This window comes from Nycticebus coucang, chromosome 3, assembly GCF_027406575.1.
Source record: "Nycticebus coucang isolate mNycCou1 chromosome 3, mNycCou1.pri, whole genome shotgun sequence".
Taxonomy (NCBI): domain Eukaryota; kingdom Metazoa; phylum Chordata; class Mammalia; order Primates; family Lorisidae; genus Nycticebus; species Nycticebus coucang.
The window spans coordinates 68654944-68671931 of NC_069782.1; the positions used below are offsets into that span (position 1 = coordinate 68654944).

General features: G+C 46.0%; 2 protein-coding genes across 2 annotated transcripts in view; one reads left to right on the top strand and one right to left on the bottom strand.

The window, feature by feature from the left end:
- The window catches only part of SLC1A6 (solute carrier family 1 member 6), a 58998-nt gene extending 48151 nt beyond the window's left edge, over positions 1-10847 (bottom strand). Inside the window, exon 1 of the mRNA XM_053585712.1 lies at positions 10829-10847. The gene's annotated coding sequence lies outside the window, so the exon portion shown is untranslated. The remainder of the gene's footprint in view (positions 1-10828) is intronic.
- CCDC105 (coiled-coil domain containing 105) lies at positions 1155-10997 on the top strand. The gene is made up of 7 exons (XM_053583468.1): positions 1155-1724; positions 3071-3175; positions 9012-9210; positions 9623-9789; positions 9909-10004; positions 10119-10232; positions 10749-10997. The coding sequence occupies exons 1-7, from the start codon at positions 1155-1157 to the stop codon at positions 10995-10997; spliced, it is 1500 nt and encodes a 499-aa protein (XP_053439443.1).
- The last annotated feature ends 5991 nt before the right edge of the window (positions 10998-16988 follow it).

Here is a 16988-nt window from a genome sequence, read left to right on the forward strand (position 1 = left end):
TCTGAGTTGTCACCTTAGAATCATTCATTTTATTTATGAGAATTTCACCTCAAAAATAGAAACATAAAATGGTCATAGCACGTGATTGCTGCCATCTATTTCTTCATGCCATGTGTGTTGAGGACCCACTGTGTGTGTGTGAACTGTACCAGGCACAGAGAACACAGGACCAGCACAGTTCCCAATCTCAAGTTTCTTAGATTCTTCTAGTGCAGGCAAGGGGTGACCAAACATTTAAAAGTAAACAAATAAATGGTTAAGATACTTTGAGATAGTGGTGAGTGAATACAGTAAAGGAAGGATAAGACTAAGACAGCCTAACCTGGGGACTGACTCTAACCAGTTAACAATTGCTCAAGTTGTTACAGATGGCACAGAGCTAAAATTGCAAGTCCTGTAGCCCCTGCGTGTGCAATGGGAGAAAGCCTTAACCTCCTAATCGTCACCACCAGCAGCCTGGCACAGCCATTGCATCGGCATCACCTGGGGCTAGTTTAGGAACGCTTTAAAAGTTTAAGCCATCCACCCCTCCAGACCGGGGAGTCATTTGAGTGTTGTCTTCTGTCTCTGCCAGTCGACTTGCAATGAGGCTCTTTCTCTCCTCAAAAGCCAAGGTCATAGAACTGATTTCTAAGCGCTGTTGTGCAGTAAGGCTGTTGGGGGGTTACAAGAGCTCCTTTTGCGTAGGCAAGGAAAACCTAGGATTTGTGACTTCCCTGACAAACACTGAGAACCCATCCAGGGAAAATCTGAAGATTCAAAAGGAACCAGCAGTGCGAAGGACGTGGAAAGGAATATTCCGTGCGCAGGGAACAGCAAGTTTAAAGCTTTGAAAATGGGAAAGCACTTGGGATGTTCTAAGAGGTGGAAGAAGGGCCACATTGGCGGAGGGCCGCTGGATGAGGACCTGCTCAAGGAAGAAGTCAGAATCCCAAATCACAAAGGCCAGGTTCCAAAGCAAAGGCTCTGTCCCACCCCCCACCCCCACCCCCGCACTTCTAGAACTCTCTCTTCCTTGGTGTCCCCGTCGCCCTGGTGATGAGCGCTCTCAGTTCACTCCCTCTCCAGAACAGGAAAGAGTTGTGTGTCGTTGGAGAGGTCTCTGCTCCTCCGCGTGGGGATCCCGGGCCACTCTGGGACACCAAGCAGGGACCATGCCAGTTTTGGCAACCCCGGGTGAGCGAAGTCGGGAACCGCGCGTCGGAGCCCCAGAATGGCGCCAGGCCACGCGGGCCAAGACGAGGAAGGCGCACCGTGTGACCGAGCGCTGCGGGCAGGAAGCGGTGGCCATGTGGCAGCCCAAGGACAGCGTGTGGGACCCTCACGTGGCGCGCCACCTCTGCCGTGCTGCCTACATGCAGCCCTGGCGCTTCCGCGTGGAGATGCTCAAAGGTGGAGGCCACGTGGAGAAGCCGCCGCCGGGCGAGGGAGTTACGCTGTGGAAGGGCAAGATGAAGCCACCCGCCTGGTATGCCCGCTTGCCGCTGCCGCTGCACCGCGATGCGCGCGCCCTGCAAACGGCGGAGGTGGTACAAGCGCACGCGCGCGGGTCGCGCCTCACCGCCGCCCGCCTCAGCCGCGCGCAGCACCAGATGAACGGGCAGGTGCGGCTGCTGCAGCGCCAGCGCCAGGCTACCGATCACAGGCTCAGCGAAGTACGCAAGGGCCTGCTTATCAACCAGCAGAGCATCAAGCTGCGAGGCTACAGGCCGGAATCTGAGAAGGTGGGGTCTCCCCCAGTCTCCCAAGCCTAGACGCAAAGACTGAGGCCTCCTCTTCTATGGGGTGTTCACCCTGGGAGAAATCTTCCCCTTGAGGGCAACACCTCTTAGGCCCTAACTCCAATGAATAAGGGCACAGAAAATGAAGGCAGACCCAGGATGAGGTGCCTAAGTCCTTAAGTCCCAGAGGGTGAAACCTACCCAAGAGGATAAGATCTTGCTGTCCCTTGGCACAGCAGAAGAAACCATCCCAATCTCCCAGCCAGGGAGAGAAAATGGACTCCTGAGTCAGACTCTGCAAAGTCTTCCCAAAAAGTAAAACCCACAGCTCTCAGCCCAGGCTTAAAATCACCCATCCAGCTCTCAGGCTCACAGGGGGAGACCCTAATGCCCCAATCTTAGAGAAAACACATTCCCAACTCCCATTTAAGGAAAGTAGCTGATGCCCTGGGTCCCCACCAAGGTGAAACGTTCCAAAATGTGAAATAAAACCCAACACCCTAGCCCAGGTGTCCTCAAACTTTTTAAACAGGGGGCCAATTCACTGTCTCTCAGACCGTTGGAGGGCCGGACTATAGTTTAAAGAAAAAAACTATGAACAAATTCCTATGCACACTGCACATATCTTATTTTGAAGTAAAAAACAAAACGGGAACAAATACAATTCACACCTCTTCAGGTGGCCCGCGGGAATTTGAGGACCCCTGCCCCAGCCTCAGGAAGGGAGAATTCTCCCCAGGCCTCAGGTGAGAAAAACAAGTCCTGCCTACAGAGTGAGACTTCAGACTCCAGGCTTCAAACCTGAAACTTAAACCCCTGCCAGGGAAGGGTGAGAACCCTACTCCCAGTCCTGATGAAATCCTCCTCCTAAAGTGAACCCCAAAATCTGGGAACAGTCCAGCCTCCCTAGGGAGAGATGAGATCCCAGTGGGTGAATGTCCTACTCCCAGCCCCTAGATCCAAACTGTAAGTCATCCTAAAAAGCAAACCCTCATCCCTGTGATGAGATCTCTCCATCTCTAACTAGGGAGAAGGAGATAAGCTCATCACTGAGAAAGGGGTGCCCAGGCCCAGTCTCAGAGAGTAAGAACAATCCTCCCTTCCCCCACCGCCCAAGTTGAGTCACCTCCATCCCAACCCACTGGGGGTTCCTACTGGTAAAAGGGAGAAACCCAAAGCCCCTAAAAGCATAAAGCCTTCTCAAAGAGAGCTCCAAAGGATGACAGTATCCCCAACTTCTTCCGCCAAACCTAGAGCTTATGAGGTTGACAAATTCCCTCCTACCCTGAAATGAGAAACCTCTCTCCAGCCCTCTCCTGAGCATGTGAGATTCTCTCCTTATCTCCTAGATCCCTGACAGAGCAGACAGTATGCTGACATGGGAGAAAGATGAGCTAAAGAACATGAAGAGGAAACTAGAGGAAGATATGGAAAAATCAGAGAAACTGCTCAAGGTTAGGAGTACCTGTGAACAAGTTACAAGGGCTGGAGGGGGATCCCTGGGCGCCTAATGACAAACTGCTCTGACCTGGGGACTGTCACAACAGCAAATTCCTCAGCCCACACTGACCTGGTATTCATTTCACATTTCCACTTTGCAAAATGGAAAAACTGAAGCCATGAGCCATGAACTTGGGCTGCAAATAACAGTGAACACCCACTCTGTCCAAACTCTGTGCAGTCATTGCATCAACTTCTTAAAACTTTCTTGCGGAATAGAAACTATGATCACCTCATTAGAGATGGGAAATTGAGACTCAGAGAGAGGCGACTTCACCCAGATCACAGCGCTGCCATTGACAAGGCTGGTTTCAGCCCAGGTGTCTGGAGTCTAGTTCTTTACACACTAAAGACTCCACTTCTGCCAGCTTCAGCCAGACATGGTCTCTCACTGAACTTCTGTATGAGGGCACAAAAGGAGGTGAGAAAGCAGGCAGATTTCAAGAAGCCTTTGAGACCAGTAAGGAGTACCTGGTAAGCTGTGCATACTTTTGACTTACCCACTTTACAAATGTTAATCCATACCCACTTGACAAAAATTAATCCAGTATCCCACTGTCCCGGGCACAGGGTTTCACACTGGTGATAAGGTATTGAACAGGCCAGAATTGACCTTGCCGCTGCAGAGCTCACATTCTAGGAGCGTTCAAAGAAAAAGGACAGGCCGAGGAATAAGCTAGGGCTTAGGGGCTGGTGGGATGTCTGTGGTGCTAAGCCTCAATATAGAGCCCCCTGACCAGGTGACACTCTGCCCATATTCTTCAATCTGGAGAAATCTTTCCAGTATGTCTGGAACAAACAAAGGAGAAGACCCTGGCAGTGGATGTGGGAAGAGAGCAAGGAAAGTAGGAAGGTGGGGAAAGACAGATGTAGATAGAAACAGGCCACTGGAAAGGCCCTGGGGTGGACATTGCTGGAGACAAATGATCACCACTAAGCAGACTTGTTTCAACTTAAAATCATGAACTCAAACCACAAAGTGGCCATCATAACTTTCCTGGTGATCTCACCCTGTCTCTAGAAGGCTCATTGTCCCATTGGGCAAGTTATTTCATACCTTCTTTTCCTTCAGACCTCTGCAACTCCCTGATTTTTCCTCACTGTGCAATAACCCCAATGGATGGAAACCACCAAAGGGAACCCCTCTCATTTTTCCTGTCAATCCTATAAGACCATCTACCACCACACCGACCTCCTCTTGCATTGTTAATATTTCCTTGTCTTTTGGCATCTTCTTACTAGAGAACAAAGGGGGAGATATTTTAATGGGTACAAATCTGTTTGGAATGATGAAAAAGTTCTGGAAATGGACAGTGATGATTGCACAACAATGTGAATGCATTTAATGCCATTAAACTGTACACTTCAAACAGTTAAAATGGCAAATTTTTGTGCTACATCTATTTTACCACAATTAACAAAGTCCACCTCCCTGGATCCACACGCCCCTCCAGATAACCCCTCATTTCTAGGCTAGCCAATATTGACTGCAGGTGCTGCCAACTTGCTCAATTCCTTTAAGCAGGAATTGGACCTGTTTTACTGACCACTACATCCTGACCAGCTGACACTCTGCCCAGAATACAAAAGGGGCTTGATGAATATTTAAGTTAATGAACAAAATCCTGTAAATCTCCAGCACTTTGGGAGACCAAAGCAGGAGGATCACTTGAGGCCAGGAGTTTGAGACTAAGCCTGGGCAACATAGTGAGATCTACTCTCTACAAAAATAAATACATAAATAATAGCTAGGCAAGATAGCACATGCCTTTCATCCTAGTTAGTCAGGAGGCTGAGCTGGGAGGATCACTTGAGCCCAGGAATTCAAGGCTACAGTGAGCTATGATCATGCCACTGCACTCCAGCAAGGCCCTGTCTATTTAAAAAAAAAAAAACCTTTAAATCTATTTTTTAACCAAAGTATATTCACAGAAAGAAACTGCATATATAGAGCACACACTGTAGATTAATTTCTAGATTCAGCAGAGTTTTTCTTAAAGGGCCAGACAGTAAATACTTTCAGCCTTGTGTGCTGTGTAGTCTCTGTAATGACTACCCAAGTTGGCCAGTGTGACATGCAAACAGCCAGAAACCATATGCACATGTATGGTTATGGCTGTGTTCCGATAAAATTTTACTTGTACAAAAACAGGCCCCTGGTCCATAGGCTATAGTTTACCCTTAAAGAACAAGTAAAGCGAATGATCAGTGGAGGAAAAGAAGAAAGAAGCACCAGAGAAATTTATGGGCTAATGGAAATATTCTGTATTCTGATGGGTGTGTGCATATGCAAAAAGACTTCTGTTTTGATAAAACTTTCAAATGCAAATATCAAAGGAGTGTAATATGCTTCATTTTATACTGGAGGAAGTAGGATTTGGATGGGGAGTGGGGATGTCAAGATAAGACAGAGCCTGGGGGAAGGGACTGACCTGATGGATGGCAGAGGAATGGAGACTCCAAGCCTAGAGGTGGTAACCCAGGAAGACCCATATGTGGGTACTAGCAGTGTTACCTCTCCACGTTACAGATGAGGAAACAGATGAGACAAGACTTCCTCTGGGTGGAAGTCGAGAGCAGAGCCAGGTACAAAGCACAAGCAATTGACACAACAGGGAAGCTGCTGAATGCCCCAACTGCTCCACCCACCCACCCCAAAATGTCATTGAAAGCATCTGGACAGAGGATGAGGAAGTGGGGGGGTGTCTGAGCTTCAACTTGGAAATTGCTCCTTTTGAAGAACCACAACAAAACTGGAAAGTGACAAAAGGAATCAGTTTTCATAACCAACTCATATGCAAAGGATATCACACATTTAAAATAATTAACAGTGTAGTTTTCTCAATAACCACTAGAGACAAGCACATGATAAGCTGGTGGTACAAATATTTCTTCAAACTTGGCCTTTAGAGGAGGGAAAGTGTGTTAAGACATGGAAAGATGGAAATCAGAGTCAACAATCAGGAAATTCTGCTTGCATTTCTCTCACATGAGTAAGTTTTCACTTAGATGTAAGATAATCCAGGGAAATAATATCTTCAGATCACATTTTGCTCACAAAATTGTCTTCTATTTATGGCTGTGTGCATAATGACCAGATAAAATTGAGTCTGATTATTTACAAACAAATGCTGTTAGAGACATTTAAATGGGTGTTTTCTGCCCTTTTAAAAAAAAAAAAAATTTTTTTGGATTTAGTAATTAGGTGAGGTACTGCCCAAAGCAATATACAGAATCAATGCAATTCCTATCAAAATACCAATATCATTGCTCACAGAATTAGATGAAACAATTCTAAAATTCATATAGAACAAAAAAAAAAAAAAAAAAGCCCAAATAGCCAAAGCAATTCTAAGCACAAAAACAAAGCAAGAGGCACCATATTGCCTGACTTCAAACAAGGCTACAATAACCAACACAGCATGCTACAGGAATAAAAACAGATCAGTGGAACAGTGTAGAGAATCCAGAAATAAAGCCATATACCTATAACAAACTGATGTTTGACAACACAGACAAAAACATACACTGGGGAAAGGACACCCTAGTCAATACCTGGGGTTGGGGAAACTGGATAACCATATCCAGAAGAATGAAACTGAATCCCTATTTCACCATACACAAAATTAACTCAAGATGGGGCAGCACCTGTGGCTCAAAGGAGTAGGGCGCCAGCCCCATACACCAGAGGTGGTAGTTTCAAACCCAGCCCTGGCCAAAAACAGCAAAAAAAAAAAAATTTAACTCAAGATGTATTAAAGGGTTACATGTAAAAGCTGAAACTGTGGAAGTTCTAGAAGAAAACCTAGGAAAATCTGTCAGACACTAGTCTAGGCCAAAACTTTATGACAAGGACCCTAAAAGCAAATGCAACAAAAACAAATGGGATTTAAACTTAAAATATTCTGCACAGCAAAAGAAATAATCAAAAACCAGACAACCTACAGGAGAAAATATTCACAAACTATGCATCCAACAAAGGACTAATATCCAGAATATACAAGGAAGTCAAACAACTGAACAAGATAAAAATAACTCCATTAAAAAGTGGGCTAGGAACATGAGCGTTTTTCCAAAAGATGATATGTATATGGCCAATAAATATATGAAGAAATGTTCAACATCACTAATTAGAAAAATTCAAGTAAAAACCACAATGAGATACCATCTTACTCCAATCAGAATAGCCATTATTAAAGAAATCAAAAAGCGTTAACTTTGGCAAGGATGTGGAGGAAAGCGAACGCTTTTGTATACACTTGCTAAGAACATAAATTAGTCAAGCTCTATGAAAAATATAATGGTACAGAGATTTCTCAAAGAACTAAAAATAGATCTACCATTTAATCTCACCGTTCCAATACTGTGTATTTACCCAAAGGAAAAAAAATCATTATATCAAAAAGACACCTGTAATGCATGTTTATCTCAGCACTATTCACAATAGCAAAGATACAGAAGCAACCTAAGTGTCCATCAATTGATAAAGAAATGTGATGCACAGCACTGTTCAGCCATTAAGAATGAAATCGTGTCTTCACAGCAACATGGATGGAAGTGGAGGCCATTGTTTTAAGTGAAATAACTCAGAAACAAAAAAGTCACATACATGTTCTCACTTATAAGAGGGAAGTAAATATTTAGTACACCTGGACATGGAGAATGAATTAATAGACATTGGAAATTCAGAATGGTGGCACAGTGAGAGAGGGGAGTTGGGTAAGGAATTACCTAATGGACAACTGAGTGAGAGAGGGTTACACAGAAAGCCCAGACTTCACCACTATGCAATATATTCATGCAGCATATCTGCACATGATCCCCATAAATCAGTAAAAAAAAAAAAAAAAAAGAAAAGAAAAAAATTAATTTAAAATTCTTTTTTAGAAAATTGAAACTAGGTGAGGTGATGGATGTGTTTGTAATTATTGCACAATGTTTTCATATATCAAAATATCAAATTGTATACCTTAAATATATACAATGTTTATTAACTATAACTCAACAAAGCTGGGGGAAAATAAACTAGAATTGACTTTAAAGGATTTCACTGCAAAAATATATGAGTATGTGAAGTAAAAGATATGGGGTTTTTTTTTGTTTTTTTTTTTGCAGTTTTTGGCCGGGGCTGGTTTTGAACCCGCCACCTCCAGCCTATGGGGCCTGTGCCCTACTCCTTTGAGCCACAGGCACCGCCCAAGTAAAAGATATGTTAATTAGCTTGATCTCATCATTCCATAAAACATCACACTGTATAACATAAATATATACAATCATTTCTCAATTAGAAATCATTTAAATAGAAAATAAAGTGGACTTTGAAGTGTGACATGATGTGAGGCACAGACATGTCATTCCTAAAAGAGATTTCATGAAAGAATATACTTCTCTGGAAGGTTAAAGAATAAGTTAAATCAAAAGATATTTCCACAAATAAAAGCCTTTACTGGCATTTTTTTAAAAAATAGAGAGTGTTCGTTTGGAGATATAAATGCTTTGCAGCCTATAAGTCTCACTGTCCCCAGCAGAGAAATCACTTTCAGCCCCCTCCCTCAACACTCTTGCCTGCTTGCAGTTCACACTCTTTTTTTTATTATTATTAGATCATAACTGTGTACATTACTGCATTTATGGGGTACAATATGCTGATTTTATATACAATTTGGAATGTTTACATCAAACTGGTTAACACATCATTCACCTCACGTGTTTAATTGTGTTTAGACATGTATTTGAAGGAAGGAGAGAAGAGTGGTTCACACTCTGGCCTTCTCCTCCCCTGCCTGCCAGGTCCTGGCCTCCTGCCGAGACACTCTGGCTTTCTGCTGTAAGGAGCGGCTTCAAGTGGTGGACCTCCTGAACCAGCCGCTAGACAAAGTTCTGGAGCAGGCCGGCCGCCACTCGTGGGTGAACCTGTCCCGCGTCCCCACCCCACGCACTCAGGGTCAGAAGACGCCTCCTCCAGACCCTGTGGGCACCTTTACCCCAGGTAAGCTCCACAGGAAGGAGTCCACTGTAGTGGGTGGCATTAGTGCCCACCCAGACCCCGATGACATTTGGTACAACCCATCACCCACTTAGCTGCCTCCTTCCCTGGGAAATAGCCCTAAATCAAATGAAAGGGCTGAGGCCAGTGCTTAGCTCAGCCCACGTTCTTGCTTGGCCACACACACACACACACACACACACACACACACGTAGGTGAGCGCTCGGTCATTCACAGGCTCTGCTTGTAAGGAAATCACCCCAGGACGCAACTCACAGGATCCCCAACACTAACAATCCCCGGGGAGAAAGCCTTCCACCACCTGAGAACAGAGAGACAGGGACACAGACAGTGGGTCTGGGGAAGGAGGCAATGGCGCCCCCACGCGCGCCCTGCGTGCCCTGTGTGTTCGCAGAGTGCGCCGAGGCGCTGGACGAAGCCAGGCGGCTGTTAGCTGAGTCCAAGGACACCTTAGCAGAAATGGAAAAGAATGAGGCGGACATCCGGGAGCTACAACTGCAGATAAGCGACCGCGTGTGTGCCTCGCTAGCACAGAAAATGCGGGAGACCTGCGAACTGAAGGTGGGCTCCGTGTGCGCGGCTGCGGGTACGGGTGGGAGAGAGCCCAGATGTGAGCTGGACTGGGAGATGGAGACCGGGCGAGAAGCCTGCATGATCACCCTGCGCTCCCCCACCTTTAGGAAAGACTGAATATGAGTGTAGGGCTAATGAGGGGGACGATCCACCGGTGCACGAAATTCAAGCAAGAGATGCACATCACCCGCGGCCTCATCAAGGTATGGGTGCTTTAATGCTCCTCATTTTACAGGTGGGAGGGAAGGGTCTGCGGGAGAGGGACAAGGGTGCGGTGCGGGCTGGGCCTCACTGCTCCACCCAATGCACTCCGCCAGGGTCCTCTGTCAAAACATCACCTGGAGACTCGAGAAAAGCTGGACAGACCCCTGGTTCGCGTGTACCAGAGACACGTGGGCACCCAACTCCCCGAGGCTACGCGCCTTGCTCAGGTATGTCCCCAGTCTGTCCCCCTTCCACGCCTCCTCAGCCTTTCTAGGTACGGGCCCTTCATGGTGCCTTTCCACAACAGGACCAGGTAAGACCCCCATACCCAGATGTACCTATCTTTCAACCTTCTTCCACATGGGGCCCTTCAATAACCACACCTGGCTCAGATAGGTCCCCTCAACCCCTCTGCGCCCCCTAACTCCACACACTCCCCAATAATACGGTCCCTCCCTTAGTCCTGAGAAGGAGGCTTCTTCGCGGACACCTTGCCCACACACGTTCTTCCATCCCACGTCTGCTCCCTAGCCCGCCTTGTTGCGGGTTCTTTTTCGAACACACCTAGCCTAATGCACGCATGTGTGCTTCCTCGCTGCCACCCTACCGGAGGCCCGCCTCTCTTCGGCTGTGCTCCTTCCGCACGCACACCTGCCACAGGTGTGCCCGCCCACCCCGATAGCTCCCCGCCCCGCCCCGCTCTGCTCCCTGGTCTCCCAGCACGGCTCCGCCTCCCTCTCCAGGGCACTGACAAACTGCAGCGCCACATCTCCAACGTGGAAAAGAACCTAAACGAGTTGCTCACCGTGCAGAAGAACCTCACCTGGAGCTTCAACTGCAAAAAGATCGGGTTCGATGTTGACCACAACGTGGTGCGCCTGCGCCTTCGCCAGCGGCACCCGCACGTGTGCTATGAGCAGGCGCAGCGCCTGGTCAGCGACTGGGACCCGCGCACGCCGCCGCGCGGCGACACCAGCGCCACCATCAAGTGACCGGCGCTCCCCAAATCCCAGCCTGCCGGTCAGAGGGCTGCTGGCCAGGGTTCTCGGAGGGCAGTCTCACAGCCCAGTAGCCTCTCCGCCCCCAACTCACTCTATTTCTAATTGCCCTCTAACAGAATCATTATTAAAAATAATAATTATCCTTCATTAGGCACTTACTGGATGGTAATCACTTACCCTACAAGTTATAGGCAATACATCCTGGAAGTTAACATGGATTTGGTCACCAGATTGCTGGGAATACAAATCCTGGCTGCCCAATTTCATGTTGTGCGTTTTGGGCAAGTCACTGTCCCTGGCTGGCCTCCCACCTGTAAAATAAGGAGCATTAAAGCACCCATGGTAAAGGGTGGTAGTAATGGGGTAGATGACTGCATACATGTAAGGTGGTTGCAAAAAGTAGATCCTGGATCCATGCCCATGAGCTGTTATAGTTAGCATCTCCACTTTACAGCTGAGGCACAGAGAGGTTACTGCACTTGCCCAAGGTCACACAGTTACTAGGTAGCAAAGCTGAAATTTTCATCCCTAACTCTAGGCAGCAGTTCTCAACCTGTGGGTCGCGACCCACAGGAACTGTATTAAAGGGTTGCGGCATGAGGAAGGTTGAGAACCACTGCCTAGAGCCTCCTCACAGATCTGCGCTGTCCTCACCCAACAAAGTGCCAAGTTCTGAGCCAAATGCTAAGAATATGGCAGTAAGCAGCGCTGATGTGGCCCCTGCCCTGAGAAAGCTCACAACCTGATCCAGGGAAGCCAACACCATTTTGGGGGGTGCAGCTTTGGCATCGCCTCCTACAGGAAACCTGTCCTAACTGCATCCACCCATGCAGTCTTAGCTCAGTGCTTCCTCTGTATTCCCATAGCCTCTTAGACGCCCTTCCAACACAGAACTCCTCATACTGTGATTATTATTCGCTCTTCTCAGGGAGATCCCAGAGTGTGACATATATAGAGAAAAGGGGTGTTTGTTATAGCCATAAATGTCTCCTAAGCAACTGCTCTATGCCAGAGGCTCTGTTAGGTGCCAGCAATGCAGCAAGGCTGTGTCCTTCCCTTGTGGAGCTAGCTGCCAATGCTTATGCCAAGAATATTGGTTGGGTTTTTTTGGGTTTTGCTTTTGGTTTTATGGCAAAGCCAGCCAGTCTTAGGGGCACAAGTGCCAACATTTTACAGAAAAGGAAATGAAGTTCAGAAAGGTAAACTCATTTTCCCAAAGTTACACAGCCAGCAAAGGGTAAAGCAGGATTTAAATCTCTCTTGCAGGCTGGGCCACAGTGACTCACGTCTATAATCCTAGCATTCTGGGAGGCGAAGGCGAGAGGATTGCTTGAGGTCAGATTCAAGTCTAGTCTGAGCAAGAGTGAGACCCCTCTCCCCATCTCTACTAAAAATAGAAAAATTAGCCCAGTATTTCAGCACATACCTGTAGGCCCAGCTACTTGGAAGGCTGACTCAGAAGGATCACCTGAACCTAGGAGTTTGAGGTTGCAGGGAGCTCCCTCTACCTCAGGCAGCAGAGCAAGACTTTGTCTCAAAAATAAATAAATAAATAAATCTCTCTTGCTTTATACTGCAAGCAGGGACCAATCTTCATAGGTCCCCATAACAACCAACTGGAGATGGGGTAAATTATGCCCATTGAACAGAAATGCAGGGGTTGGGGTTGGGGTCGGGAATGGCCATCTGCCCAGGATTACAGAGCTGGGAGGAATTCATGCTGTAATTGACTCAATTGTTGGGCATTACAGCCAACTCCCTTATCTTACAAGGGACCCTATAGCTTGAGGGCCACAGCTATAGAAACCAATGATCCTTATCAGTGTAACCTGGCTTATTGTACCCTCAATGAATCCCCAACAATAAAAAAAAAAAAAGAAACCAATGATCCTTTTTCAGACACTCTCCCTGTACCAATGAGGACACCAACAGAAGGCTGACAACACACTCAATTTGAAGGAAGTTTACTAAAGAGACCACAGTTGAGCCTCATTATTCAAGGGTTCGATTTGCCGATTCATTTACTAAAATTCATTGGTAACTTCCAAATCAATACTTATGGCGCTTTCACGGTCACTTGCAGGTATGCACAGAGGAGTGAAAACCTTCAGCCACCTAATGTGCACATTCCTGCAGCTGAGCTCCAAAAGGCTGTCTTCTCCTTTCAGCTCTTACAGTAAACAAGCCTCCTTATTGCAGTCTGTTTAGTGCCACTTTTTTAGTTTTTGCATTTGTGTGCCTTTTGTTGGTGATTTTGTCATTTAAAATGCCCCCCCCCCCCCGGGCTGGGCGCCTGTAGCTCAGTGGTTAGGGTGCCGGCCACATACACTAAGGCAGGCAGGTTTGAACCCAGCCTGGACCAGCTAAACAACAATGACAAATGCAACAAAAAATAACTGGTGGTGTCATGGCGGGCGCCTGTAGTCCCAGCTACTTGGGAGGCTGAGGGAAGACAATCGCTTAAGTTCAAGAGTTTGAGGTTGCTGTGAGCTATGACACCACTACACTCTTCAGAGAGTGATGAAGTAAAACTCAGTCTCAAAAAAAAAAAAAAAAATGGCCCCCAGGGGTAGTGCCCTGAGCACAAGAAGACTGTAATGTGCCTTGGGGAGAAAATACTCATCCTAGCTAAGCTTCATTCAGGCGTGAGTTACAGTGCTGCTGACTGTGAATGAGTCCACCATATATATTAAATGTTAATAAGATGTCTTTCGATAGGAACGCATAAAACAAGGTTATGGCTTGATCAATTAACAAAAATGTCATGCCCAGAGGTTTGTAGGAACCTAACCTTATATTTCCTTGGGAGCCATGGTTCCAGTATTCAGTGATCCAGTGTTTGTGGTGACTTTATCCACATAAAATGTAACTCCTGTAAATAACAGGAATAGACTGTATTTACAAAGGTGTGGGCAGAGAGTAAGGAAACCTCCATGCATAATGCAGTACTAAGGTGCTGGTAACTGTGGGAGCCTTTACAACCTGTGGTTCTGAAGAGACAAGGGAAAAGAGCTGTTAGCAGATGGAAGCAGCCAACTCTGCAGTGCTGCAGTGTGGATACTGGGGAATAAATGCCCTGACCACCTTTCACCCTGCTAACTTTTGAGTCTCTTGCAAATCCTTCCTGGGGCTGGGTGTTCCTTTGCTTGCATCTTCACCCATCCTAATTCCCAGAAACCTTGCACAGAAATGCAAATATTCCCTTTGCATGCAATGCCTTGCCCAGGGCTTTTTGCACCCTGCCACCCTCATCCTTGCTGACACAGCCCTGGTTCGTCACCTGGAGCTCATACAATGTTCTTGAATAGCATTTGCACAATTCCCCTCACACCAGTTGCCTCAGCACTGAGATTTCAGCGGCTGCCCCAGGTGTGAATCCTGGTCACCCAGTGAACCTCTTGATGACACCATAAGGTTAATTGCCATCATTCCTACCTTAGAGATGAATAGGCATAGAGCTGTGGCAAGATTTGCAAATGCCACCCATCAAGTAAGGGGCCAACTCTGGACTTTAAAAAGTGTGGGGATGTCCCCTCCTTCACAAAAGTCCTCCTGTGCCCCTAAAGAACAGTCCAGGTACTATCTGCATGAGAACACCCAAATGATGCAGATTTAGGGCCATGCCCCAGACCTACACAGTCTGCATCTCAGGGGTCAGGGTATAGGAGTCTGCATCTTTGCTCGGCTTCCTAGGTGAGTCCAGTGTTTGAAATGCATTGTCTGCTCACTGGCAGCTTCCCAGGGCCAACTTCTGCATTGGGCACAGTAGACACCAAATGAAGGAGCCTTCCGAAGTGCTCTCATTGTTATTTCTTCTAAAATCAGAAGAAAATGACTAGAATAACTATTCTGTACATATTCTATATTCTTTTATGTAATTCTATTATAAATATTAAAATTGTTAAAATTAAAAATCCAGTCTGGCTCGGCGCCTGTGGCTCAAGCGGCTAAGGCGCCAGCCACATACACCTGAGCTGGCGGGTTCAAATCCAGCCCGGGCCCGCCAAACAACAATGACGGTGCAACCAAAAAATAGCTGGGCGTTGTGGCAGGCACCCGTAGTCCCAGCTACTTGGGAGGCAGAGGCAGGAGAATTGCTTGAGCCCAGGAGTTGGAGGTTGCTGTGAGCTATGATGCCATGGCACTCTACCCAGGGTGATAGCTTGAGGCTCTGTCTCAAAAAAAAAAAAAAAAAAAAAAAAAATCCAGTCTGGATTATACTCATCTTTATACCAATGCAGGTTTTCTTTCACTTTTTTTTAATTCTGGTAAAATACACATAAGATTTACCCTCTTAGCCATTTTTAATGCACCATGCAGCAGGATTAAGAAGATTTGCATTGTTGTGTGACCGTCCCCGCCATTTATCTCCAGAAATCTTTTAAAAATTTTACAGAATGAAAACTCTATACACATTAAACAATAACCTCTCCTTCTTTCTTCCCTCCTGCCCCTAGAAAACACCATTGTACTTTCTGTCTCTATCACTTTGACTATTCTAGGTTCCTCATAGAAACTATATCAATGCCATTTTAATTTTTTTTTTAATTTTCTATTGAACCAAAGCAAAGAGACAACCTACACAATGGGAAAGGATATTTGCATACTTTCAATCAGACAAAAGCTTGATAACTAGGATCTATAGAGAACTCAAATTAATCCACATGAAAAAAGCCAACAATCCCATATATCAAAGGGCAAGAGACATGAATAGAAACTTCTCTAAAGATGACAGACGAATGGCTAACAAACACATGAAAAAATGTTCATCATCTCTATATATTAGAGAAATGCAAGTCAAAACAACCCTGAGATATCATCTAACCCCAGTGAGAATGACCCACATCACAAAATCTCAAAACTGCAGATGCTGGCGTGGATGTGGAGAGAAGGGAACACTTTTACACTGCTGGTGGGACTGCAAACTACTACAACCTTTCTGGAAGGAAGTATAGAGAAACCTCAAAGCACTCAAGCTAGACCTCCCATTTGATCCTGCAATCCCATTACTGGGCATCTACCCAGAAGGAAAAAAATCCTTTTATCATAAGGACACTTGTACTAGACTGTTTATTGCAGCTCAATTTACAATCGCCAAAATGTGGAAACAGCCTAACTGCCCACCAACCCAGGAATGGATTAACAAGCTGTGGTATATGTACACCATGGAATACTATTCAGCTATTAAAAAAAATGGAGACTTCACATCCTTCGTATTAACCTGGATGGAAGTGGAAGACATTATTCTTAGTAAAGCATCACAAGAATGGAGAAGCATGAATCCTATGTACTCAATTTTGATATGAGGACAATTAATGACAATTAAGGTTATGGGGGGGGAGGAAAAGCAGAAAGAGGGACGGAGGGAGGGGGGTGGGGCCTTGGTGTGTGTCACACTTTATGGGGGCAAGACATGATTGCAAGAGGGACTTTACCTAACAATTGCAATCAGTGTAACCTGGCTTATTGTACCCTCAATGAATAATTGTACCCAACAATAAAAAAAAAAAAAAACTGCAAAAAAAAACAAAAAAGAAAAAGAAAAAAAGGATCCACAAAGGTAAAAGTCCCTCTGGCCCATAAAACCCAAAATTTGACCCTGCAACTTCCCCCTTAGGTACTGGGCACATGCCTCTCATTCATTTATTTACTTTATCAACATCACTCAATAGCATCAGCTAAGCCCAGTCACCTTGTTAAGCATGAGAAGATGCCATTTTGCCCACCAAAACATCCTGTTGATTTTGCTCCTAATAATCAAATCCATCTGTGTTCCCCCGTTCCCTATCCTAGCCCACTGCACCTTCCAGTCTAAACCACCACCACCTCTTGACTGGACGGTCTCAACCAGCCTCCTAACAAAGCCTTCTGCTAATGCAGTGGTCTCCAATATTTTTGGCACCACTGGTTTCATGGAAGACAATTTTTCCACAGGTGGGGGGGTGGGGAAGCATTAGAGTCTCATAAAAAGCAAGCAACCTG

What these genes read in the sequence shown, in the direction of transcription:
- CCDC105 (XM_053583468.1), top strand. Translation starts at nt 1,155, where the DNA reads ATGCCAGTTTTGGCAACCCCGGGTGAGCGAAGTCGGGAACCGCGCGTC. An exon ending in GGGAGACCTGCGAACTGAAG is followed by an intron (nt 9,790 to 9,908) that starts GTGGGCTCCGTG and finishes CCCCACCTTTAG; the next exon opens with GAAAGACTGAATATGAGTGT. An exon ending in AGGCTACGCGCCTTGCTCAG is followed by an intron (nt 10,233 to 10,748) that starts GTATGTCCCCAG and finishes CTCCCTCTCCAG; the next exon opens with GGCACTGACAAACTGCAGCG.